Here is a 26,269-nt window from a genome sequence, read left to right as displayed (position 1 = left end):
GTTTCACCTCTTGTTTGACTGCAGCTCCATTTGTATGTTGAGGAGAAAGTGCTTACAAAAACACGCATGGTCAAACAGAGAGCAGAGAGAAACCTACATAGATCCTAGGCAAGTGAGAGGTTCTCACATAAAAAAATGAAATCAAACCAGTGCAAATACAGCAAATAATAGGAATTAAATATTCTCCCAACATCTTTCACTTCTTAGAAATGACTTGTTCATCTTGTTTGTACAGGTGATTATAATAAAAGCAAGTCTTTACCCCCGTCCTAATTTCTTAGCATACTTGTCATACTTCAGTGTTTCAGACCATAAAACAAAGATAATGAACTTTTTAAATAATGATGTAATTTATTAAAGGGAAAAAGTTATCCAAACCTACCTAAAAAGTTGTCCCCCTTTGTTGAATTATGAATCCGCTTGTATTAACCACAGGTTTTCTTGGGGCGGTTTGGGGGGGGGGGGGGGGTAATCTGAGTTCAATTTTACCAGCCACAGGCAGACCACCTGTTTGGTCAGAAACATTTGCTGACTAGAAGATGTCTGTCAAATTGAAAAAGGCTAAATGATCTCAAAAAGGAACACTTCACGCCATGATCTAAAGAAACTGCTGAGAAGACTGACATCCATCAGCCTGGAAAGCCATTTCTAAGGCTTTGGGACTCCAGCAAATACAGTGAGTGCCGTTATCCACAAATAAGGAAAACTTCAACAGCGGTGAACTTTCCCAGGATGGGCCAGGCGACCAAAATTGATCCAAGAGGCTCATCCAGGAGGTCACAAAAGAACCAGAACAACTTCTAAAGAACTGCAGGCCTCACTTGCCTAAGTTAAAATCTAAGTTCATAATTCAACAATAAGAAATATATGTATAGGAGAATTCCAAGGATAAAACCACCGCTGATCAAAAAGAACGCAAAGGCTCGTCTCACACTTACCAGGAGACGAGATGATTATCCACAAGACTTTAAGGAAGTAGCAAAATATTCTGTTAACTGACAAAAGTTTAACTTTTTTTTGGAAGGTTTGAGTCCTTTTATATCTGGATCAAAACAGCATTTCATAAAAAATATTATACCAACAATCAGACAGTGGTGGGAGTGTGATGGTCTAGGCTGCTTCAGAAAGGGGACGACTTGATGGAATCAGGAATTCTGCTCTCTACCAGAAAACCCTGAATGAGAGTCAGTTTTTCAGTTCAAGCGTTCTTGGAGTGTGCAGCAAGATAATGATCTGACACATACGACCAGGTCAACCCCAAAATGGCTCTGGAAAAACAAAAAGGTCTTGGATTGGCCTAGTCCAAGTACAGAGTTAAATCTGATTGAGATGCTTTGGCATGACCTTAAACAGGCCGTTCAATTACTTTTTAAAAAAAACATAGGACTAGGTAGCTTTGGATGGCTTTTTTTCCCTTAAACATTTTATATTAACTCAGGTCATCTTTGTCTAATATAAAAGAACAATTGATGATCTGAAACATGACAAATGTGAAAGTACAGAAGGGAGCAATAAATTTTTCACAAAGCTGTAAATGTTAATGAACTTTAGGTTATAAATACCTTTGTACCATTCAAAAGCAAGTTTTTGTAATTTGAAGATGGATTTTAAAAAAAAAAAAGTGTGATTTTGACTTAAGTGCAGCCTTTGAGCTTTAAGCAAAAATATTGGATTAACTTTATTAGACGCAACACAAAACACTGAGTGAACATTATGCTGATCAAACTCTGTTGAGATAAATAGTACGAAGCACTAAATCCAACATTTGTAGGCTCTAATACTTTGTGCCATCATTCCCGTGGAATTGACGATATCAGACTTCTACCTTTGTCCTCCCAGAATTTAAAGAACATCTTTCAGCATCATCTGAACTGTAGAGGAAATAAAACAAAAAAGGGCATTCAAGATGTTTTTAACCGTTTTAAAACTTTGTTTCAGAAATGAACTGTATATACACTTTACAATAGCATACAGCCTGACAGATAACAAAGATCTCCTAAAACATTTTAAATACATCTTCAGCACAAATAGCAATTCTTGCAAGTAAAATGGCTTAATGTATACTGAAAATTAAACCAAAACAATAAGAAAAAAAAAAAAGGCATCGACACGACTGATCTTTTTGGCAGAAAAAGTGCCATGATTTAAATTTAATTCAGGACTTTCCCACAAAAGCAAGCTGTACTCTTTACATGCTAAGCTTAACAGTTCAGTGACATAGCGCTAAACTAAACATACAGATAGTTGTAAGAAACAAAAAAAAGAAAACACAAAACTCCATCTGATGTAAAGTTAAATCTTCATTAATACATTTAAAAGTAGATATGACATGCCTTTAGAAATCAAAAATACAAAAGCTTTTTTCCTTACTTTAAGGATTTTTTTTTTTTTTTTTTTTTTTTTTTTTTTACATGAAGCTGCATGTATTGTACAACACTCAGTGTACAATAAACTGGTAATGCACATAAAAATGAGTTGGATGAAATGTATCCAATGCCTCCTGTTGACCCTTCAGAATAAAAGCCATGACTGACGATTTTACATAATCGCACAGCCCAGTGACGAGATTGAGCGCATCGCACCACACAGAGTGAGGCTTGCATAACAGAAGATGGTCAGGATGGTGAGAGATCATTGGGTGGATGGGGAGCTGGGCTACCACGGTGGGATCTCGAGACCGGTCCCCTATTCCAAGCACATTACTTTTGACTCTGAATGGAATCATAGAAAGACACTTGAGCCTTCAGCCCACGTACACGTTACATTCATAGTCTGTGTACATGTGTACTCATTACGTTGTGTCTGAGCAAACACCGTTGTGGCTTTTAACAATGTAACTTGAATACAAGCTGATTTTTAAGTTCTGGAGAGCAATTTACTTGCGGCAAGAAAGGCAAAAACAAACAAAAAACAACCGTGAGCAGCAGGGATTGTTTGGGAAGAGTAGGATTCAACCTAGCCAATTTCCACATGGGGGCACGACTCAAATGGCATCACAGTACACAATATATATACTGCACACTATCGGCAAGGAAAAAGAAGAAGAAAATTAATAAATTGTCAAAGGGTGGATATCTCCATGTTTCAGCATCAGCAAAGCTTGGAGGTTTGATTGTCTCTTTCCAGTGAAGTATTTTATGGGTTGGAGCATGGGAGAAAAGCCACGAGGAGGAACATGTATTGTATGGCACTATACAGGCAACACACACACGCACGCACACACGCTGTAACATAAAATGCACTTAAGATTCCAACAAAATCTAAAGAAAACGTTGCCACACCGTCACAGGCTTGTATTAGCGACGGGCATCCGAGTTTCCGTGACCTCCCAAGTTTAGGCTTGTACAGTGGCCAAAACACGGACAACACTTCACCCTACTGTGCGTCTCATCATCAATAAATTATGCTGGGGAAAAAAACCAAACAAATAAAAAACAAACCAAAAACACATTCATTTAGTTACCATTCTTAAACAATCCTTTTAACGGCTAAAAACAAAGAACAAACGCTTAAAAATACTACGAAAAACATGTGAAACAGGCAGAGGGGCAGACGGTGAAGCTGAGAGTAACAGTATGCTGCTGGTGCCAGGTATAGCTGGTACACGGTCTGGCCATTGACTTCTGCCACAGGTAGACTTTATGACACACTGGCAGAGGTGCGCTACATTAGTCATAATGCTACTGATATAGCCATCAAGTTACACGTGACAATTAAAAGAAACCGATCGAGGTTTTAGCGAGAATACTTGCTCAGGAGCCGGAGACAATACTGATTACACACGAATGACGAACTGCTATTAAAACGAGGAGTTAACGGTGACACATCACTTTGAGAATGAATGCCCTTAAATCATTACAATGTGTCAGATTTACAGGTCAAAAGATCCTTAACATTTAAATCAAAGAGCCATGTTGTGTCCACGTGTGAAGCCAACACATTCATTTAAACCTCAGAATGAGAACAAGCTATAAAGTCCTGGATTTATTCCATTTTATTTGACTATGCAGCGGACTGTCATTTACAGGTTCTCCTATATGGGGAAATGGTTAACAATGAAACTTACATGACCCTTTTAAAATCTCGTATCTTACAAACAGAAATGAAATTTTTCTTTTAAACCCCATCTTTAAAAACAAAAAACAAAACACCAGTTTTACCAGAAAGCGCAAAAAAAACCAAAAAACCAAAAAAAACTGCAACCAACAACAGAAAGTTGACGAAGCTACAGAGGAATGCATATGACTTTCAAGGCTACAGTTTTTAGGCTTGCCCATACACCGAATCAGTGAGTGTGTGTGGCTAGGAGTAAACATACACACATGCACAGATTGATTTACAGGCCAGTCACTCCTGTTAAAAATGGTCTGTAGCCACAGAGTGTCGTATCGTCAGTACTGACAGCGTGAGCACCAGAGGGTTGGACTGCGGTCGGGCAAGGTGGAGTTCCTCTTTACCAGGTGGTGTTTTCATATCCACTAAACCAGCACCAAGACTTCAGAATTTAGTGTGGAGCTGATATCTGGCTCCACAGCTGAAGAGTCGCTTAAAAAGTGTCGACGACCTGGGCTTGTCCATAGTGTGTAATTTCATCTATGCGCTTACGATTTTTAGAAAATCTCACCCAGATCTTTTAAAAAGGTTTTCTTTTGAAGTTCTCTTTTTTTTCTTGTTAAAGCAATGGTGAATTTAAAAACAAAACCAAAAAAAAAAAAAAAGGCTAATTTTTTTTTTTTTTTTAAAGTAATGGCAATGTTGTAGTTTGTAATCCAAAGAGAGGCTTTTTACACGCACGTGTTGTTCTCAGTCTTTTCATGTTGTCCCCATTTCGAGAGTTTGTGGTTGGCTTCAATCGGGGGGTAAAAGGTCGTGAAGCCGGAACCGTTCCCGAACGTGCGGCCGCACATCCTCATTCTGCAAGTCGAAGGGGTGGGGGGTTAGATTAAGTTTACTCACATGGTCAAGTTACTCTTATTGCTGATGTAGTTGATCCTACAAGAGTAAATGAAAGACAGGACAGCTTACCATCTCAACCAACTTCTCAAGGAAGGGCACCAGCTTCAAAAGCTCATTGTCATTCTTGTCCATGAACCAGCTCTCTATGGGAATCCCATTGGACAACTGCAGAGACCAAAGAAAAAAAAAATCTATTTAATTAAACTGTGACCAAAGAAGAAAAGATCTGCTGTTCTGCTGTGTTTGAAGTAGCTGAAGATCTTAAGTGGGGTGGGTGGTGCTTTCTCCCTATAACAGATGTGCACCAATCTGAATGACCAGAATAGGCAGGATTAGAAACAAGTAGAGCTCAGGTTGAGCTGTTTGGAGACAAAGAGAGAAGCAAACCTGAGACGGTTTGGATATATGATTAGGGGGAAAGCAGATATACTGGATAAAAGATGTTGAATATGGAGCTGACACACAGGAGGAAAAGAGGAACCACAGAGAAGATTCATGGATGTAGTGAAGAAGGACATGCACACGGTTGGCGCTGACAAGAAGATGCTAAGGATACCACTAGCTGCAGGATGATCAGCTGTGTTTATCCCAAAACAGAGTAGTCAAAAGTGGTAGCTGTAACAGTTCACTGTCTAATCTAGTAATGTCACTTCACCCTTCTATCCTCTGCTTGGGGTGTTACTATCTATCTATATAGCTTCTGTTCCTGAATTCTGGCATTAAAGCTGATCTAAAAAGGGGCGTTGGAGGAACATTATGTGCCCTTTTTGATACAAACTGTCAATTTCACTGTATTAGACACGTTTCAAGTGATGTACCAAAAAAAGACATTGACATTTAGTGTTGAGCCATATTTGAAATTTTGTTCAACTATCACTTGTGTTCAAGTGGATTTTTGTGCTAAATATTCAGGAATAAATCCCAGTAATATCCAATTCATAGTAGAGGGACAAACGAATGAAATCCCAAAACATTTTTTCATTATTCTACTCATTGTCAGAATCTCTGATGCTTGCTGATAACCAGGCAACACCTGCATATCAGGTGTTGGTGTCTCACCTGATATGCAAAGGCTTGTGGTGAATTGTCAATAATGATGGTCTTTGAGAGATCTCTTCCCAAAATGTTGAGATCCTTGATGTAGTTTCCCTGGACACAGACACAATGCTCACGAAACAACCTGTGCCTGCAGTCACAGTGGGCGAAGAAAGGAGGGGGGGGGGGGGGGGGGGGGTGACAAAGTTAGCAAAATTAGTAAACAGTTAAACATCTGCTTTATGAGCTCTACTCTTGATTCGCTCTGCATAAAATTTGCTTTAAAGTTTCTTGTGCACCAATAACCAGCTAATAAAGCTCAACATACCTCACGAGCTGCTTTTTAGGATCCAAGATGTTGAGCAGTTTGTCTGCATACACCTTTTTAGAGGCTGTAAAGAGGATGATCTAGAAAAGAGAACAAAGAGTTCAAAAATCTTCAACTTTAAATCCTCATCTTCAAGCATTTAGAAATAATTAAGAGAAAGAACCAGCTTGTAATTACCTCATATATTTGAGACATGCGTTCCAGAAACTCTCTAAAGAATGGCCTCAGGCGCACATACACCTGCACAGGACAGTTTAATGGTCAGTGATCATTTCGAATGAAAATATGATCCCATAAGAAAAATTTGTCCTTTGAGGCTTTTTAGAGACATGAATATGGCCCCCTCTAGTGGCAACGTGAAGAAAGGAAAAAAAAAATAATAAAACGAGACATACCTGATAAATGACATCCTGAAAGAGGACAGGGAAGGTAAGTGCTGCGTCCTCCAGCTCATTTAAACTGCAGTGCACCAGAGTTTCATCCTAATCGACACACAGAAAAATGTCTTGAGTCTTTGGAGGCCTTTAAAGATTTCCAGAGAGATTCATTAATTTGAAAAAAGTGTTGCTGACCAGGTCTAGGACCAGAGAGAACTCAGGTGTGCTGCGCGTCTTCAGGGGAAGGGCTGGCTTACGAGTGAGCTGCTCCTCTGTCAGTGGAGGGACGTGCTTAATGAAGAAGTACCTACACACCAAAACAGACTCATCAGTAAATGCCACAACATTCACAGTAAGTTGGAAACCATTAAAAAAAGGGTTTAACTTAAAACTCGAGTCTGCTTAGATTCAATAGCCAAAATGTTTTACTTATCGCATTTTTAATGACTACCATTGGAGTCTGCAGACAATAAAATTAAAAGCCTTGTGTGACTGACCATGCTCCTAATTGTGTTTTTTCCTAAAAATAGGACAGTAAGACTATATAAGTGAGGTACTTCTGTACATAAGGGTGTCAGGTTGGTGGTCTGAGTGTCATGTCTCTTCACTTTGATTCTACTTAGTTCAAAGGTCTTTCAACAATATAAAAAAAGAAACATTAGCCTTTATCCCCAATTTGTCTGCCTGTCCACATGCTTGATTAAGCTGAAATAATCACTGTAGTGTTTTTGTTGTGGAAACGGTTCAGTGAAGTGTAGCAAGCCTTTAAACTTACGGGTCAAACACTTCCCAGTCTTCCTCGTAGGATGCCTCTGGTGGTACTGTAGCTGGAAGGGTGTCCACATGTGCCATATCTGGACTGGTGCCTGGAGCTTGGAGCGCAACAACAGTATTTTAAAAATATTAGAATCAAGACCATAAATCAGCATCACAAGAAGAGCAATCAGTTGCCACCATCTTCATTGTTACTATGTTTTCTCAGCTGTGGTATCTACCTGTGAGAGGGGGGAGGTCAGCATCCGTATCCAGCTCTCCTTCTTCGGTTGTGGGAGAAGCCTCGAGGATGTGTGGCGGTCGCAGAGGTGGGAGCTGTGAGACGCTCGAGTAGTAGTTGGTGGTGACGCACAGTTCCTGCGTGGATGTAGCAGTGCTGGTGGGCGTCTCCACAGCTTGCTCAATGTCCAGCTGCTTGACTATCTCCTCAGCTTCTAATGCTTGGTCTGGAGAGTCCGAGCCGGAAGAGGCTGAAAAAAAGAAAAAAAAAAAAAAATGGAAAGAAGAAAAATTTAAGATGGTGCCATTCTGAACTAACTAAGAAATGCATCTTCATCCTAACTTGCAGTCCAAAACAACTGGAAGAGGGGCTGATTATTGTCAAAGAGCAGCTTATGTTAGATTGTTTGACTTTAAAGTTAGTAATAAAAAGATAAAACGTGGTTTCTGTTTACAATTGAAAGCACAACCCCGACTACTTTGGACTCCACTTACCATTCTTAGCTGGTGAGAAGAAGTTGAAAACGGGGGAGAAGATGGTCCCGAGAAGGGTCGTTCTGGGAGGGCTGGTGGTCACCTCAACGGCTGTCGTCTCCTCCAGACTACCATTGGGCTTCTCTTTACTCCTGTCGTGATTGGTTGCCTCTGCAGAGGAGGAGAGGGGACACGTTCAACAGTGTTAGCAGAGAAAACAGAACTAAATAATAACTAATCTTGTTTATCTGAGTTACTCACGTCCATTGACGGATCCTCTCCTGCCAACTCTGCTTATATTCCTCCTGGGTGTGTTGGGGTCTGTGGGTGTAGAGGTGATCAGGTTGTTGTCCACATCACAGTGGAGGCGTGTCTTCTTTGCTGGGGTTTCCTCCTGAACCTGACAAGACAACACACCATTACAGGAGTTGTGTAAGTTATGAGTGCAACTGTAATTAAATAAAAGGCAAGCAGATTTATCTCTGTTCAGTTGAGACCTCTAAACATTTCCCAACCATGAGAGAGAAGGGAAAAATCTTTTGTTGATGGTTCAGAATGACCGTTCTAGATTAGACCATCAGACACATCTACTATATAGACTGACTAACCGGTCCATTAGACCAGTTATTCTCGCCCTTGTAAACTGCCCTGCACGCCAAAAGTGATGCCACATCTGCTGCTGCAAGTCACGTTCTGGCACCCATTACCAGCTACAGTCTGTCATTTTTGTTATCTGGTGGTGCCATTTAAGCATATTTAATAATGTCACTGAAGCATAAGGTGATTCAAACGCCCAACTTTTACTGAATGTGGATCCACCGTTTACATGCACAGTAACCCTGACACATGAACAACAAAGAAAAAGCTAAATGATATTGCTTTTGTTTTCCCCCCATATCTCTCAAATGCAAACTCTCATTATGCTTCCACTGAACCTACAAAAATATCTGCATGACACAGTGTATTGTCATAAAGGTCAGAATCTAAATTAAGCTCCCCCCCCCCCACTAAGGAGTTAAAAACATATTTATAGAGACAGGGCAAAAACAAAACAACAAAAAGAAAACACCTTTTGGGACTTCATAGGAAACTGCAGAGAGAAACCTAGAATGTATAGTGTGATTATCAAAATGGCCATATGTCTTTTCATAGGACAAACGTCTCTAAGCAGAGTTGACTTTTCCACTTGTTACCACCTCCTGTCCTTGCACACCAACTCTGTGAGCCAGAAGCTAAAATTAGACCAGAGCCCGAGTTCTCAGACAAGCTGCTGCATTCCACCAGACATTTCCTGGGAAACATGACACTCTCCACCAAGAAACACTGTGTTAAACTTAGAGACATTGATAGCGCATTGGTTTTTAAAGCAGTGTTTAACATACGTGCCCAAAAAAATTTCATCTCTTTAACAGCTAAAAAAAAAAAAGACAGCAGGAGAATAACTTCTCTGCCTACAAATTTTTATTTTTACTGCTCACAGACTGGGTGATGCGAGCTTGGAAGAGGTTACCTTTACAGCATTTCCTCTGATGAACTTCTTGATGGTGGAGAACAATCCTCTCCCAGTAGTAGGAGTGTCCTCTTCTACTTCTGAATGCCTCCGCTTGGTTCGGGATGGGCGGCTTGCCAGAGTGGGGTTCGGTTGCTGAGACGCCTTACGCATTCTCAGCCTCATTGTTTTAGCAGTCACATGTAAGGCTGTTTCAGAAAAAGGAAACAAAAAAAAGAGCAAATACAGGAAGAGACAGAGGAAATCATTATGGCTGTACAGTAGAGACAACAGATTTAATCAAACGTTCAGTTGGTAATGAGTACAAACAAGTTGTTCTAGCAGTCTCGAATGCATTAACTTTTAAAATGGGTGAGTCAACGGGTTGCATCTGTGTGCAGAGGAGTAACACTGGTGAATTTTCTACCAACATCTGGATGCATTCAAGATCCCGTTTCACTTACATCAGTGGATCCGGCAACAACAGCTGGCTTTACTTTCATTTGTACCACTAATGGAAAAAAAAAAGTTACCCAGGATCTTACTGTACATATACTCAAACACTCCCACTCGAGTGTGCTTGTAAGATTAATGTTAAAGGCGAGCCCGTGTTAGACATAAGCTGAATAACTATACGTAAATATAAACAAAACAAAATCTGAGGGAACTACAGATATTTCGTTGAGTGATTTAGCACTGTCCTCGCCAACCTTTGCAGAAAACTTAAAAACAATTCACAGTGAACAAAAACTGTCAAGCATGCCTGGCCTTTGTGGTTACGCAACTAAAAATGTGTCCAGACATATCCAGCAGCAGTCCACACACACACACCTTCTCATTGGATACAGTACACATCTCACATACTGTAAATGTACTTCCCTACATCTGCTTCACATTTACACAGGGGCGTATCCATGAACATGCCACAAGTGTGCACGCTGTTGCCCAATCCCACATACAGGGGAGTGAAAAAAAAAAAACCAACTTAAAAAAATAAACATCACCAGGAGCGTGCATGCTGACAGTGTGCCTGAAAGCTGCGGCTGCTCCAAGTATCAAATAACTTAGCAAGTGAAGACAGTGTCATTACTTCACTGTAACTGTACTCGTAAGGGAAGGATGCAGTCTATGATTTATTATACATAGGTTTCCTTAAGAAAATAGTTTAAAAAAAAGTTTCTCATTTGAGGGGGCTGTTGGGGAAAAAAATAAAATAAAAATGTAAATAAGGCCATGAGGAGAGATTTTGTAATAAACCTGCCAATTTAATCCAGTTTTAGAACATTTTAAACTGTATGTGTATGCTTTTGAGAGTTAAAAAGAAGATTATTTTAGTCTACTTGTGCACTTTAATTCTCCTGAAAGATCCTGTTTTACTTTATAGAACACCGTATTTCCATCATCTTGGCACAAACACTTACACTGTACTAAAATAAGATCACAAAATAAAAGCTTCTTTATTAAACAATTTCAGGTTTCCCTTCTCAGTGAGTTTTATGATTTCACAAAAGTATACAAGAAAAAATGTCTAGGATTAAAATGCGTCTACCTGCTACCTTTATTCAGCTAGCTTTTTTTTTTTTTGGTTGAAATATCGTTATCAAATCTTGTATTTAGCTTTTTTAAACCATACGAGTTTCTTTGTTATACTCATTTTTCTTAAACTTTTAAACGCTCCAAAATAACTGACATTGTAGATAATCCACCACAGCACTCCTTACACAGCCCTTAATATATAAAATATCAATTATGTTAGCACATACTACTTGTTAAATCTTAGAAAACAATAACTAAAACTTTACTTTTGATACTATTCTGCCCACTGGTTTAATGTATTCTTGTTTCCTCTACATTACAGTGGAAACACTCAAAATAATGGTGAAGCTCACACTGGTTTTTGTTTAAGTGATCGATATGCCATTATAGCCTGCAGTATCAAATATTATTGATTCCAATATCCCAGCGGTTACCTTTAATCTTTGCAGACTGTCACTACTTGTTTTTGTTATGGTAATGTGTTTAGCAAAGAACGACAACTTCTGACACCGCTGTTCTCCTAATTACAAAGTGTTATGAGTAGAAATGTCATCTTTACGCGTTCACTTTGCATAGGGGTTTTTCTAGAAATGAAGGAACACAGTTATGTCCATTACTTTGTGTAGTCATGCCTTTCTTTCTTGTGCATTTCACGGGAATGTGCGCAGCATACCGGACTTTCGAGTTGCTGCTAAATAAAGAATCATTTAAGTGCTTGTTTTAATTGCTGTACGATCAAACCCCACTAAAGCTCAAGACGGCAACAGCAAAGCTACTAAAGGTCTAACTTTCAAGCACAGCATGCACTAAATGTTTGCTTCACCAAGGAAATCAGCCACTGACCGAGAATCATGCACACAGCAAGAGAGCGGGAAATAGGAACATGCATGCAGCTGAGATTGTATGAGCAAGCTAGCCGCTAGCCCTGAAAACACACTGGAAAAACGAGTGAGGCCCTTCGCACAACCCGTCCGCTCTGCAAAATTTACCCCGAGGCTAGGGTTGGCTAAGTTGCTTAACGAACAGATGAATCATACAACATAACCGGCAAAAACCACTAACATTTAGACGTATTTCACACTATTTCCACTTCACTTAGCGACAAGAAAACAGGCGTTTGAAAATGTTTGATCAGTTATGAACCGACCATACCCAGCTAAATGAGCAGCTAAAGCTAATCAACTGAACCAAGTACAAGAGGTCAAATTATGCTTCGTTCATCGTAATAAAACCAAACCAAAAAAACCAAACAAACTTGACTACACAATCCTGCTTTAACGCAATTTGATATCATACTGACAGGCTTTGCGTCAGCCTGAAAGTAACGTTGCATTGTTTATGCGACCTGGCACTCTGGTCGCTAAAAGTAACGTTAGCATATTCAACGAACCAAACCCCCCAAACAGGCTAACTTACCGTCTGCAAGCCAGTGCGACATCGTGCCTTCAGCGGAATGACGTTAAAAATGAACAAGACGACTTAATAAAAAGCATAGGTCATCCAAGCTGGCGTAAAGTTTGGTGGAGGGGTTCACTCGAACGGCGTTACTGTCTTCATGTTTGTCAGCGGAAACTCGGAATCGTCAATCAAAACAGCCAACAGTAGCGCTATTTTATCTGCTAATCCCATCACCGCTACATTTAACCAACAATGCAGCTGATGCACCGGTCTGCTGGGGTACACGGACACGTCTAACTGAGCGCCCTTTGAATTCTATTAAACGGAAAGCACGGTGGTAAAGAGCCACCCTGGCGGAACTCAGCTGAGGAATGCCAAATTGGATGCTAGGTTCAAAGGATGCTAGCAGGATTTACCTGGCGACAATCTGCATTGTTACATCTGTTACCTTATTTGGGTAAGAGTAGGTACATTCTATATGACTGTTGAACTAGTAACAATGTAGTCAATTTAGTAATAACACAGAGTAGATAAAATGTAACTAAACGTGATATCAGGTTGTTCAGGAATTAGCCAGGTCCGTGGTAGGCCATGTTTAGCCGTCCTTAGCTATATAACCTAGCTTAGCACCGCTGGGTTAACTAACCGAGCCTTCTTAAAAACCAGCTTCTGGCAAATAGATGTGCACAGGACAGGGGAAAAATAACTATCTTGTCGTTAGCCACTATTACATAAATGAGGAGTAAATAAGTCAAATGAACGGGGTAGGTTAGCGTGAGCGACTTACTTTACAGTGATCCGCAGTGGCTGGAGATGATGACTCAAGGCTGATTAACCATCACAGCAGAGGCACTGGTTTGTTTTTGTGATCGGTTCCGAGTTTTTCCTTCTATAGCTACTCACGGACTGTCTTCAAAATGACACACCGTTGTGTTACCAGGCGCCATTTCCCGCCTCTGCTCAGTCTCTCCGAGGCAGATACCCGTATGGGACACAGACACACCCCCTTACCTCTCAAAAACACCAGCCAGTCTGCAATGATCACTGCCGCGAACCGTTTCTTCTGCCAGCGATCATAAAGGTAAAGGACTGCTCGTCTTTGTGGTCATCATTTGCAAGCGGTAAAATACAAAGCAACAACCAAAATAAACAAATAAATAAAACAAATAAACACAAAACCCCACTGGATATGATGCACTACAGATACCCAGGCAAAACACGACTATTTTGAGAAGGATGACAACCTATGCATCTGCATTGACTCTAAAGTACCGTCACAAATGACATGAAGCATCACCTTTAATAAAATAAAATTACATTCATGTGCCTTTCCATGAGAAATCAATTTTCCTGGTTGCACAAACAGAACTAATTTTATGTTCACAGAAACCTCATTCATGGAAGCATTTGTACAGTATGTCAGCTCCACATGTGCTTGGTTAATCACACTGTAGGACACCAACATTGTTCTAAGTATTGCTTAAGCATGAGTATTTTGCTCAATTTGATTAATAAAAAGTTTCAAATGCATGCAATGGCATCATTTAAGAAAAAAGAAAAGCACTTTTTAGTCTGTCAAAGTAAGAAACGGATTCAACAGGCCATGAGTAGAGTCCTTGGCATTTGTAATGCATTCCCACTCTTGTAAACAAACAAACAGAAAAGTTTTTCCATATAAGAGTCCCACGATTATGTTAGAAAGGCAGAATGCCAAATTAGTCTCTGATAAACATCTCAGATGAAGAGTTTGTACCAAGCAACAGCAAAGTGAGAAGAAGAAGAGTAGCTAAACCAAAACATGGTCTGTCCTTGAAGTTCAGATGTGGGTCATTAGGGCCGGCATGAGCCGGTGCAGTTATCAAATACTCAACAGTCAAAGTACAGTATATTATCTCTACTGTCATAACTTAAAGCCATTAGCAAATTAACAGCAGCTTGGGGAAATGCCTTGTGTGTTTTTTTCCATAGTATGTTACATTATTTAGAATTACTTCATTAGCTGCAATGTCTGTTCTTCAAAATAGTCCATGACATTGAGATTGCAACCTATAAAAGTTCTTAGACATACTGATGTTTTTTTGTCAAGAGAAATCTCACTTGTGGAGATGGGTCTGAATGTGTTTTTTATGAGATACGATTGTATGAGTTTCCATTCAAAGAATGTCGTTGGCTTGATGTCTTTTTTTCCCATAATCCACAGCCCGATCTCCCTGCATATCTCGATCGTCATCATCTAGAGGGAAAAAAAGAAGAAGAGAGAAACACAAATATTAGAGAATGCACAATTAAATAGATGCAAAATTTACTACGTGTTCTGAATAATCTCTGGTATATGAGGATGACACCATAATGTAACATCGTAGTGCTGACTTTAAGCTTTAAAGGATGTTGATGTCAACCTTCTGTGAATTGTGTAATATCCAGAGCCCTCTCTGATTCCCTTCAGCAACACTGATTTATGTACAAGAAATATATCAACAGATTGTTCATTTTAGAAGAAACTCAACCCACATCATTCTAGGATATTAGCTTTCCTGTTGGTAACTTTAAATAGCAAGTGTATATATATAAGAGACTTCATGTTATGGCATATGTATCTGATAAATGTAAGACAAATGAAAAAACAGCCAATCACAGAACTGGCAGATCAGAAATAAAATTATTTTTTCCTCTGATAGATTCAAACAAAACACAATTTCCCTAAAAATACTATTGTAGTTTCGGTATGAAATAGTGCAATTTCATTTAAAATCCAAAGGGCAATCAAAACAAAGAGAGAGAAAAACAAACAATAAAACAAACAAACAAACAAACAAAACATGGACATGCATTTCAATATTTCAAGGAGAACACAGACACATTCAGGAACACAGTGAGCTATATATATATATCTACTGGGCTAGATGTAGGTCAGATGTTTGGTGGGCACAGACAGGTGGTTTAGCTAAAACGAAACATAGGCAGGACAGAAAACACTAGATGACCACTCAATTACTCTCACAGAACCGCAAGTTCCTGGGTCAAGTTCTCCCTCTACATAAGATAAGAGGGTATTAAGACTGTTATAGGGCTGAGTAAAAATATGCAATTCTCCTGAATTGCACACAAAGCAGTTCTGCTTTGATCCTCAGGTATTTTTGCCACATTTCTTTTTTTTTTTTTTAAATATCTGTATTTACGATGACGTAAAGACCAAACTCAGGGTTGCTGTGAGCTACTTAATGTAGCAGGTTGGCAGGACAGGGGTGGAGGGAGGGAGCAAGGAGGAATGGTGGATAAACATCTGGACAAACAGTCCAATCCCCCGGCCTGGCTCACCTTGAACGTCTTCCTCCCCACCATCACCATCCTCTTCCTCATTGTAGGCCAGCTCGGCCTGCTTGTCAGCCTCATACTCACCCACGTTCCCATCATCCCCATTGTAATCCGCCAGCTTAGAGCCGTGTTGCGGATCTACTGGGGACTCGTTCTCATCAAAGAATCGGCCTGCAGGAGGCAGAGAAGGGCCTCATCAGGACGGAAGGGAAGCGAAGGCAGTTGTAGGAAGATAGGGAGGGGAAATACTGCATCATGTATGCATGAAGGAAAAAGTAGTTGCATTAAGAGAATGACAAAAGATGAGAAAGATGAGGTAAATACATGGTGCCTTCTGAAGAGAAAAAAAAAAAAAAGCCAATCGTGGTCTTGGATGCAGTATTATAAATTAAGAGTTTGCCTACCACAAGATTCACAGCATGTGGTGGCGGTAGTGTGGTCCAATGTGGCTTCAAATAAGAGGCCTCTTTGGAGAGATCTGAAAACTAACTCGAAAACTAACTCGAAAATGAGTTTTTACTGCTGCAGTTTCTTTCACACCAGCATATAAGACTGCTTATGTTCCTGTCTAGACCCTCACAGATTTCGAACCGGGATGGGAATTGGGATGAGCTGTGCAGTCTGTAAGCTGATAATGTAAACAGAGATGACAGCAAAAACAAATCACCTAAAGGGTGTTAACTTCTACACTAAATTGAAATTTAGAAGAAGGATCAGAGCAGAAGAAAAACAAAATGAAAACTTAGTGGGTTTTTTAAGCAGCAGGGCTGCAGATGATGAGATGGAAGTGTAAAAGAGAGAAAAGAACTGAACATTTTAAAAAAGAGAGAGAAGGAGGAAGAAAGCGCAGTAGAGCAGAACAGAAGTGAGGTAACAGGAAAGGAAAATTGAGGAGCCAAGTGTGTCATTTGTCTCCCTCCCCCTGCAAGAGACCCTTCTGTGACAGCCCTAACCATGTTCAGATAGGACTTATATACTTAGAAGTCCCATCTTTCATGAAAATGTGTTATGTTTAGGAGGATGCACTGACTTAGAAACTGGAAAAACTGTACACATGACACCACAGTAAGTTATATTTTAATCCCTGCCTTATTAGATATTCAGAAAAGTATAAACAGAACTAACTTACCATAAATGCTATAATTGTACTTGAGTGGAATCAATCAATGAGTTAAAGAAAAGAAAATAATCACTACCCTCATTGCCAATAGCAGGGTTCACTTTTTCAGAGTTTATTAGAGGAACTCACTTTGGCGGTGGTGTACTGGTTCTGCTGGAACTTGGTCTTTGGCGTGGTGAGGCTGGATGGGATTGGGCACCTGGGCAGGGTTGGGGGGCAAAGGAATCCTCTTCAAGTGTTCACCTTCAACTCTGACATCACTGGGAACTGATTATTAGAAAAACAAAACAAATACTTCAAACGTCAGGCGCAGTTGTTCCCAGTACTGCTTTCTCAAAGCTATATTTGCCTTCTTTAAGGGAGCACTCAAACTTTTGAAAGAGGTTACACATCACTTGAAAAACTCATTACAAATGGAGGAACTGTAAACAAATAATGTAACAGGATAACAGTTCTCTCCCCTTTCAGTCTAGATGTGGCAAAAGACAAACCACCCAAAAGCTAAAAATCTATAATAAGCTGTAGTCACATTATTATCCCATGCCTAAAGGCTCAAAATAAACATTGTTAAAATTAATAGCAGTTACATGGATGTGGTTACTGCACCTCGAAGTTGCCTTTGCTGTTCTCCCAGCTCATCTGCCTTGATACCCACTTTGTTGTCTTCTTCAAATACTATTGATTTGTCTCCCTGTTTGTTGATGCCTGGAGGTGCAATCACTACGGCTCGGCCATCCAGTCTGTCCTGCTGGAGTCCGGGCTGGTCCAGCAACATGCCCTGGCCTCCGGGACCATCAGCTCCCCCGACTCCAGGTCCAGCACCGGCTCCCACGGCCACATCCGGGGCTTCGTCGTGTTTCTGGGTAATGGCTGGTTTCTTCAAGCCTGTAGGCCAAAGACAATGTGAGAAAGGTCAGTGACCTACTTGCCACAAGGATTTTTTTTTTTTTTTTTTTTTTTTTTTTTTTTTTAAAAAGGGTAGGGTTACAATCAGTGACAGAAGGGAGAAGGATTTCCTCACTTTATATGCACTATTCAGGTAAGTAAGCTATGTGGGTCAGTTATTGTTCTCTAGTTACGGATTCAGTTTCACTGTATTTCACTAAAAAGCAACCTTGAGGGGTTGAAAAATGAAACCCAAGTTGAAAACCCAAAGAACTATCCATCCATTTTCTTCCACTTGTCCAATTTAGAGTTGGGAGTTTCACTGCAGCCCATCCCAGCTGCCATAGGGCAAAAGGAAGGGTAACCTGGACATCCACACAGACAAGGGGAGAACATACAAACTTCACACAGAAAGGCTCCGGACAGCTAATGGATTCAAACCCATCAGGCAATGTTTATAACCATCACACCACCATGCTGCCCACAAAAGAACCATAATTCCTCAAAGCGGCACCTGAGGCTGACTCCAGAAGTGACTCATTCCCTTTAGACTCTCATGTTAAAATGGCCAAACAGCAGAGTCAACAAGTTTAAAGGCAGGTAAAAAAAAAAAGAAAGAAAAAAGAAAAGCAGATTCAGTCTGTATAGCAAATTTCTTCCTTCATGGAAACTGTGATGAGGTGAATTTAAATCTAACTAACATGTTTACTTATATTAAGGCCTAATCTAATGCTGATTATGGTCTGTCAATACCTATACTGGCCGATTAAAAAGTCCAAATGTTTTTGTCATTACACAGCTACAGAATTCTTTCAAATCAATAATTTGCTGAGCTTGATCTCTGAAAGTTTACATTCATTACTTACCAAACTGCACATCGTCAATTTTTCCCACCTCACTGTCTTCAATACCAGGCATGCCAGCATCACTGCCGGGCTTACCCATCTCTTCTGTAACACAGCACAGGGAATGGGAGTGAAGCGCTAGCATATTAACAGGATTAACAACCAGACAGCGTGAGGTAACTACTATTTACATTAAAATATTAAAAGATCCATGTGAGCAATTATTATTGATGATTTTCTCCTAAAAGTCAACATCTTCATTTAACGTGTAGAAAGCAACATAAAGTAAACGATAGCAGCGTTGCTCAACTTAATCACTCTACCTTTCAGATCGGAGTGTCTGTCATGCCGGTGAGTGGCCACTGTATGGCGCTCTCCAGCCGTCTCCACACCAGGCTCTGTATCTGCATGTCTACCCCCCACTACATTCTTGTGACCATCCACTGCACTCTGAAAAGGAAAGCAGATTACAGAAAAGACAAAGCTGTTTAATGAACAGGAAAGCTTAGAGAACAGAAACACAGGACAATTCATTTCTATTTTAAATACATCTGTGTTAAAGATCCAAAAGTAGTGAATAAATGCAATGTGCAAACAAAACTTTTCATCATTTACTAAAGAAACACAAGAATAGCTCTTATCCTTTTTGTTAAGATTAATCAGACTAACCTGTCTTAGCTTTAGTGTTTCTTCCTCCAGAGTCTTTTTTGCTTCTTCATACTCGTCTTTCAGTTGTGCAATCTGGCGTCCACACTGTAAACTAGTTAACATGTATTCATTCAGTTTCATCTGCACAATAAGGAATTTTTTCAATTTTATACATAAAGAAACTATAAAACAAAATCAAATCAACAGTTGCTTTTCTCTATTTTACACTGCCCTACACTCCTGATAATAAACCTTTGCAGACAAATAATGTGTTTATTCCACTATTGTATGTGTAACTTCTAGAAGCAAAATATAGCAAATATAGCATTTCACTCCATTCATGATACCTGCATGATAGGCATGTAGCCAGTTACTTGAAAGCTGTACAATCCCTCTATAATTTCCTGAGATTTCTTGCAGACAGCGCCATTTTTGCAAAAATTATAGCACAAAGGGATAAGATATCTTTTGTCCAGTAAGTTGACCATTATCCCTTTTTTTTTTTTTTAATTAAACTCACTTTGTCTACTGGATAACTGTGTTTGGCCAAATGGAGTGTTGCCTCTAGGTAATTTCAGTGAATCCTTGTGAGCTGGACGGACACACTGTACAAGCTCGCTTTTGTGGATGTGAGAATTTGACGATTCATGTTAGCAAACACTACACTGTTTTGCTTGGTCTTGATGCGTCAATTAAGCAAACACACAAAAAACACACCTCAAACTGCAGCACAAGTTAGTCGCACTGCTTTGCCATGCAGACGCAATTTTACAGCACTTGTTGAATTTGTTCTTGGTTAACATCACTTGCCCTAAATCCAAAGTACTTCCAAACAGTGGGTAATAATCTGCTTCGAAGAGCAACCACTTCACTTCCTGCTGTGCCACACTTTTGATTTCTGCTCTGATGGTATTATCTGTACCACATAAGTACGGTCAAATAGAATGAGGAAACTTCATGCTGTGTGGTGCAGGGGAAAGCTGTGATTGGCACATGCTGGGCACATCATCAGGCAGTGATTTACGAAGTGCCTGATTAGATTTTTTTCTGTGCGTTCTGTTGGTGTAGCATGCATTTTCAATATCGTTTAATTATCTTCATTTAATTGTGGAAAACCAAAATTGTGATAGACTAATTGTGCAGCCTTAATCTCTGAGGGCTCACAGTTCCTCGAATATGGGTATATCTAAGACTCAGGCACATGTAAAGAACTAACATACCTTTCATATTCCAGTTTTCTTTCCAAGTTAGTGTTATTTTTCTTCACTTCTCTTAGCTGCTCTTCCTGCTTCATGAACTCTTGCTTGAGCTCCCTTAGCTGCTCTGTTTGTAATAACAGACACACAAAAACAAACATTTTGAAGAGGTTTATTGAAAGACTTGTACTGCTATATGAAATTGCTTTGTATGTTACATATTCTGTGTTAAAGGAATTGCCAGAGTGCCCTCTGTTGGCCAACACAGGCTGAAGTCTATGGGCTCAAAATGTGGTCATAAATATTTTGTACTTGTAAAAAAGATTTGTGTGTGTGTAAAAAAGATTTGTGTGTGTGTAAAAAAGATTTGTATGTGTAAAAAGAATTTGTGTGTGGACTTAGAAAAAAAACCCCTGCAAGTTACAAGTACGGATTTTTGACCCTATTTTTCTTCCCTTCATCTGATTGGTCAATGTCATGTCAATCACAAATGTAACAATCCAATCAGAGAACAGATGGGTTTGGCTGTCGGAGGGGCGCTGTTTTGAACTGCAGGTCCTTGAAGGGTGATACCGTTTGAAGCTGGAGGATCGCTATATAAATATCCGATAGCAGCTAGGTCCCCTAACTTTCAGTAGCTGTTGAAAGGATAAAGTTGTGGTATATCAGTGGTTAGAAATAACATTATTACTTTAGGATTAGTTTAACACAAAGTCAGGGCTGACCCAGGACCATTGCTGTGAGTCACAGTGCGCAGCATAAAAGTCCTTTCACATCGGATGCAGGATACGCTGCTAATGCTAACTGCTAACTAAAAGCAAAGGATCCAGAATTTGTTACGCTGGCTGCTGGGCTCTGTGGGTTTTTGCAGCAGCTCTACCTGTACTAGATGCACCTGCTCCTTGTCTTTTCTATCTCTGACTTTATGTCCTCTACAAGAGTTTGTTTTTTTTGCTAGTTCTTCAAATGTTCAATAAAAACATGTATGCTAATTCATAACGAAGAAAGCTTTGTAATGAAGACTGTCATTTCCAAAACACTGCCCGCCCCCACCCCGCGGTCCGCAGCGCTGTTGAAAAGGCTGTGGAAGTCCCTGTATTAAACACGTAGACCTGTGACACAAAAATCACCAAACTCGGACGACCACAGACTGTTTTCCTTCGTGGTGATGAAGGAAAACGCTGGGTTGGCATGTAAAAGGGCATTTATTCCCTTCAAAGACCTGCAGTTCAAAAAAAAGCGCCCCTCGACAGCCAAACCCATCTGTTCTCTGATTGGATTGTTACATTTGTGATTGACATGACATTGACCAATCAGATGAAGGGAAGAAAAATGGGGTCAAAAATCCGTACTTGTAACTTGCAGGGTTTTTTTTTTCTAAGTCCACACACAAATCTTTTTTACACATACAAATCTTTTTTACAAGTACAAAATATTTATGACCACATTTTGAGCCCATAGAAGTCTTACCTTTAAGCCTTTGAATTTCTGTCATTTGGGCTGTGACATCATCCTGCAGCTTCATCTGCAACATTAAAAGAAAGAAAAAAAAAACATGTATTAGTTATGGTAAAGATAAAACCAGTTTAGGTTCCTGCATTATCAGACAGCTGCACGAATGAAAAGAGGGGAACAGGTTAATCCTGTTATGCTTCATAGTGAAAACTGGTTGCAGTCAGTACAACCCTTTTCTTTATTCCAGTACTCTGAGTCATGCGATACTGATCCAACGCCTGTTCTGTGATCTCAATCTACAAAATGTTTCAGGATTTATTTCACAGAAAAGAAAAAAGCACCAGCACACAAACTGAAAGCTCATTTATTGCTAGTTTATGAGTTTTTTGGTTTTGGCTTTTTTTATTTACACTTTGCCACCAGGTAAACCATAATAAAATCCAATACAGCTACGCAATAAACATTAATGCTGTGAAACTTAAAAGTCTCTCTATTACCCTGAAGCTTCTGGCTGCGCTTTATTTTGTGTTCTAGTAAAATAAATGGCATGCAAAAACTCATGAAGAGCAGTAAAATACCAAACAAGAAAGTTAAGCAGGGGGAAGGAAGGAAACTTGAGGCTTTGGACATCACAGTGACACCCAAAAGCTACATTTTTTCTGTCCCACTAGATTACAAATATGGATTTCAAAGCATGAAATGTAAAAACAGCAGCTATAGTTAAGTTGAAGTTATACTTCTATAAATACAACTGAGGTGGCAGCAAGGTTTTCCAAAGCATCAAAAAGATCTTGGAGGCTCACTAGGATGCATGTACCCACCATTTTGTCATTAATATTTAGCCATATTTTCTGAAAATAATAGAAGCAACATATTGAAAATATTAATTTGCAGAGCTACGGGATTTGTACTGATTTTTATGGATATACTTTATCTGCCTTTCTACCAAAAACTTGTCATTGTTAGGCATTCGAGCTCTTGAAACAGTTGGGCAGACTGACTGAGCCAGAAGGAGGTCAATAAGACTGGACAGGAAATACAGCATTAATGTCAACTGCTCTAAGACTAAGGCTTGTTAGACGCTCATAAGTGGGTAATGGCCTCCCTGTGCCGCCGGGCTCTTTAGAACAACATGGTCACACTAAATGAAGAAGTATAAGGCTCCATAATTCATTCTTGCACCTAACTTAAAAACTATAGACTCTACTGTTTGAAAGCCACTTATCAGACTTATCTGTCACTTTCTTTGTGGTACACACTTCTCACAATGTGAGGCAGACTGTTGAAACAAGGTTGGTCTGTTGACAGAAGAAAGGAGGAGAACAACCACTCTTTAATGGCTACCTTTATCCTGAATAAGGAAACACAGAGCCGGATCTTGGAATTTAGTCAAGAAATAAGGGAGCTTAGACAATGTGTTCATGTGTTCAGCCAGTGTGTTCATGTATAGCCCTTTATAAGTATCATATAAGTATTATGTTGCAGGTCAATTACATTTTACCAGTAACCTGACTCCAAACGTTGGGAGAAAGTTTTGTGTGTTGTGGCTAAGGACAGCTCATCAATAAATGTTGAGCAAAGCAAGGCAATGTTACCCACAACCTTACCCAACCTGATAATCCTGCAGATTTAGTTGTAACTATGCAATAAATGTGTTGCTTTATTGTATAAGGTTGCATGAAGTTAAAACGATTAGTTGAAAATCATGAATGCTGCATTTGTTTTATTGCTGTCTGTGGTCAAACCAGAGAGCGACAATCCACACTGGATAAACATAAGCTAAACAATTTTAAGCTTTTGCTTTTGAAAAACATCAAACCGAGCCAGACTGGATGCAAATTACACACCCAGGGCGGCTGGACTCGGAACAAAAGTTCAGAAGGTGCTGGGACATAAAAGCCAGTGAAATACTGGCTGGGTAACTGTGCAGGACAAGAAGTGGGAATGTCCATGTGGCGCGCTTTGATGTGCCTTTCACAGTGAATACATAAATGCCCCCACAGACGTGTAATAATGTGCTGATAGAATGAAAGAGCAAATCAGCAACAGAAACAACATCATAAAGTTGAATTCAATTTGCTTTCTTTTGTGAATGTAATTTCGCCTGTTATGCACCGGAAGATAGTTGGCAGCAATGTAGTGAAATCTAACAATTAACAGTGCAAACCAAAATAATCGAGCAAAATTAATTGTTTCTAGATGAATGAAACACTGCTCTGTCTAGCACAAGCACCTCTGAAGTTGGACCAACAGCACACACCACATCACCAGTGTATGCTCCAAAGCCTGCATCACATAATACATCTCAAATAACAAAATAATTGAAAATCACCTACAAAACCACAGTTTAAGAGGCCTATAAACACCCTTTTGATTCAGGAAGCTGTCAGCTGTTAATTTCTAGCAAGATATTCTTGGTGGAGAAATATTCAGGTGAAAGCAATCGAGAAAGATGAAACTATGTGGCTCATACTCAAGACAGCCTGCCTCACCTCTCTTAAGTACATAAGATATTTGCACTTTCTGATATAAAGTGCTGAGATTACAGCACAACAATGAGATAAGGTGGTGAAATTAGACATGGTGATATGACTGAGGCTAAATATTGTCCTTTCCTACTTGTATTACAAGTAATACTTGTCCATACACCCCCGATTTGGTGTAATGAAGAACCTTCTTGTCATTCCTGTTTGCTTTTCCTGAGAACATGACACCCACCTCTAGATTAAAAAAAATGAGTGAGTCAGTCTTGCCCCCAAACACACATAATTATTACAGTGACACTCGGTCAAAGACGAATAAGCTTGGTTCTGTATAGATGCTGTGCCGTACCCAGGAAATGTTTTATCTGCTCTAATACCTTGCGTGACCTGCAATGTTAAATTTCAGTAAAAACGACACTTAACTCGATCAAACCAAGACAAAGGCAAAAAGAGAAATGTACCTTTTCATCTGTGCACTTTTTAATGAGAGCATCCTTGGCCTGGAGCTTGCTCTCCAGGACGCTGTAGTCCCCATCCTTCTGGTCGATCTGTTTCCTGTGCGTGTCCACCTGCACCATCAGCTCCGAGTTCCGCTTCTCCAGCCGGCTCCGCGCCGCGTCCGTGCGCTTCACCTGCGTCTGCACCTCCGCCAGCTCATCCAGCAAGCGGCCGTGCTTGTTGGACACTGTCCAGTAGTTGAAAGACAGCACGACGATGATCACCATCAAGAAGATGAAGATGAAGGACGGGAGGCGACCTCCCCGTCGGTTTGCGCCAAACCCAACCATTTCCCAAACAAAGTCTAACGATATTTCAGGTTGTTACTGCAACCCAACGAGCTCAGTGAAGACTATTCTCCCGGTGTGAAACACATCCGTCTACGTGACATGCCGTGTATATGCGGCAAGCGCTCGGAAGTCCAGACGTTTAACAGACAGTCATGAACGCTAAAGGACCTTCACATTTCTAGTGATCTTTGCTCTCCTTCCTCCTTCCGCTCACTAGGCATCTTCACTGCAATCCGTCCAATGTTAGTAAGTGAAATACGCCCGCAGGGACGTGGCCTAGCTCAGCTGGCAGACGAGACGTGGACACGACGGCGCCGTGGCACTGAGGAATGCTATAAACCATATAAGCTAGCTGTACAACGTTAGCCTTTAGCTAATTATTTTGTGTCCCTCTGGTAAATCGAGCAGTACCGGACGCACAGACGTCTGGAACTCCACTAATCCCTAAAATCGCCGTCAAACAGGACTACTGCTGATCCTGAATTCTGACCCCGACGTTACGTTAGCTCGTATTAACTGCTAGCTAGCAACCGTAGACGCGAAAACACCAGCGGCTGCTGTCAGAGAAACACATTGTCTTTAATTGCGAAGGACTGGTTTGAATCTCGTAATACAGCCAATTAAACCTTAAAAAACCCACTGTGAATACTGGGTTTCTGTTATACACTGTCCACGATTCACTGCCTTCCACACATCACGTCTGCGCTGCATGAAGTTGCAATCAGCCACTTTAATTTCCGCTCGCTGCCAGCGGACGTGCGCGTTTCAAAATAAAAGTCTACATTGGTATTTAAATTTCTTTCATAACTCTTAGCACATCTGAACGCTATAGACTTTAGTTTATACTTTATATATTTGTGTTTTACATTATCTGTTAAACCATTGTCTACATGACAAAAGCGATTAAACCTGCCTTAAAACACTAAACAGGGACATACATTATGACCG

The 26,269-nt window shown here is 40.1% G+C and overlaps 2 protein-coding genes across 7 annotated transcripts; both read right to left on the bottom strand.

Annotated features, from left to right (window-relative positions):
- Positions 1–1,653: 1,653 nt before the first annotated feature.
- On the bottom strand, positions 1,654–13,618 carry ctdspl2b (CTD (carboxy-terminal domain, RNA polymerase II, polypeptide A) small phosphatase like 2b). Of its 3 annotated transcripts, XR_014920242.1 has the most exons (14): positions 12,605–13,027; positions 9,674–9,861; positions 8,425–8,563; positions 8,185–8,334; positions 7,692–7,940; positions 7,472–7,568; positions 6,892–7,003; positions 6,715–6,801; positions 6,497–6,559; positions 6,320–6,399; positions 6,016–6,142; positions 5,026–5,121; positions 4,795–4,914; positions 1,654–1,871 (listed from the first exon to the last, which is right to left on the bottom strand). XR_014920242.1 is itself a non-coding variant. In XM_085455225.1 (13 exons), exons 2-13 carry the CDS (start codon positions 9,836–9,838, stop codon positions 4,849–4,851), a joined length of 1,431 nt encoding a protein of 476 aa, XP_085311351.1. In that variant the 5' UTR covers positions 9,839–9,861; positions 13,374–13,618; the 3' UTR covers positions 2,118–4,848. The 3 variants fall into 3 exon arrangements, 2 of the variants coding, with proteins under 2 accessions (XP_085311351.1, XP_085311338.1); XM_085455225.1 differs by lacking the exons at positions 1,654–1,871; positions 12,605–13,027 and adding an exon at positions 13,374–13,618 and having other exon boundaries at positions 2,118–4,914; XM_085455212.1 differs by lacking the exon at positions 1,654–1,871 and having other exon boundaries at positions 2,118–4,914.
- A 249-nt stretch (positions 13,619–13,867) lies between these two features.
- golm2 (golgi membrane protein 2) lies at positions 13,868–26,077 on the bottom strand. Of its 4 annotated transcripts, none has more exons than XM_085455241.1 (10): positions 24,995–26,077; positions 22,066–22,120; positions 20,620–20,722; positions 19,421–19,511; positions 19,075–19,201; positions 18,773–18,853; positions 17,628–17,906; positions 17,151–17,288; positions 15,905–16,072; positions 13,868–14,819 (listed from the first exon to the last, which is right to left on the bottom strand). In XM_085455241.1, exons 1-10 carry the CDS (start codon positions 25,319–25,321, stop codon positions 14,740–14,742), a joined length of 1,449 nt encoding a protein of 482 aa, XP_085311367.1. In that variant the 5' UTR covers positions 25,322–26,077; the 3' UTR covers positions 13,868–14,739. The 4 variants fall into 4 exon arrangements, with proteins under 4 accessions (XP_085311367.1, XP_085311359.1, XP_085311383.1 ...); XM_085455233.1 differs by having other exon boundaries at positions 18,773–18,856; positions 24,995–26,076; XM_085455257.1 differs by lacking the exon at positions 15,905–16,072 and having other exon boundaries at positions 24,995–26,076.
- Positions 26,078–26,269: the final 192 nt, after the last annotated feature.

This window comes from Copadichromis virginalis, linkage group LG1 (genome assembly GCF_057382275.1).
Source record: "Copadichromis virginalis isolate Kocher_CV1m ecotype Utaka linkage group LG1, C_Virginalis_male_GT1.1, whole genome shotgun sequence".
In the NCBI taxonomy this organism is placed as follows: Eukaryota; Metazoa; Chordata; class Actinopteri; order Cichliformes; family Cichlidae; genus Copadichromis; species Copadichromis virginalis.
This window is presented reverse-complemented; position numbering and strand designations above follow the sequence as displayed.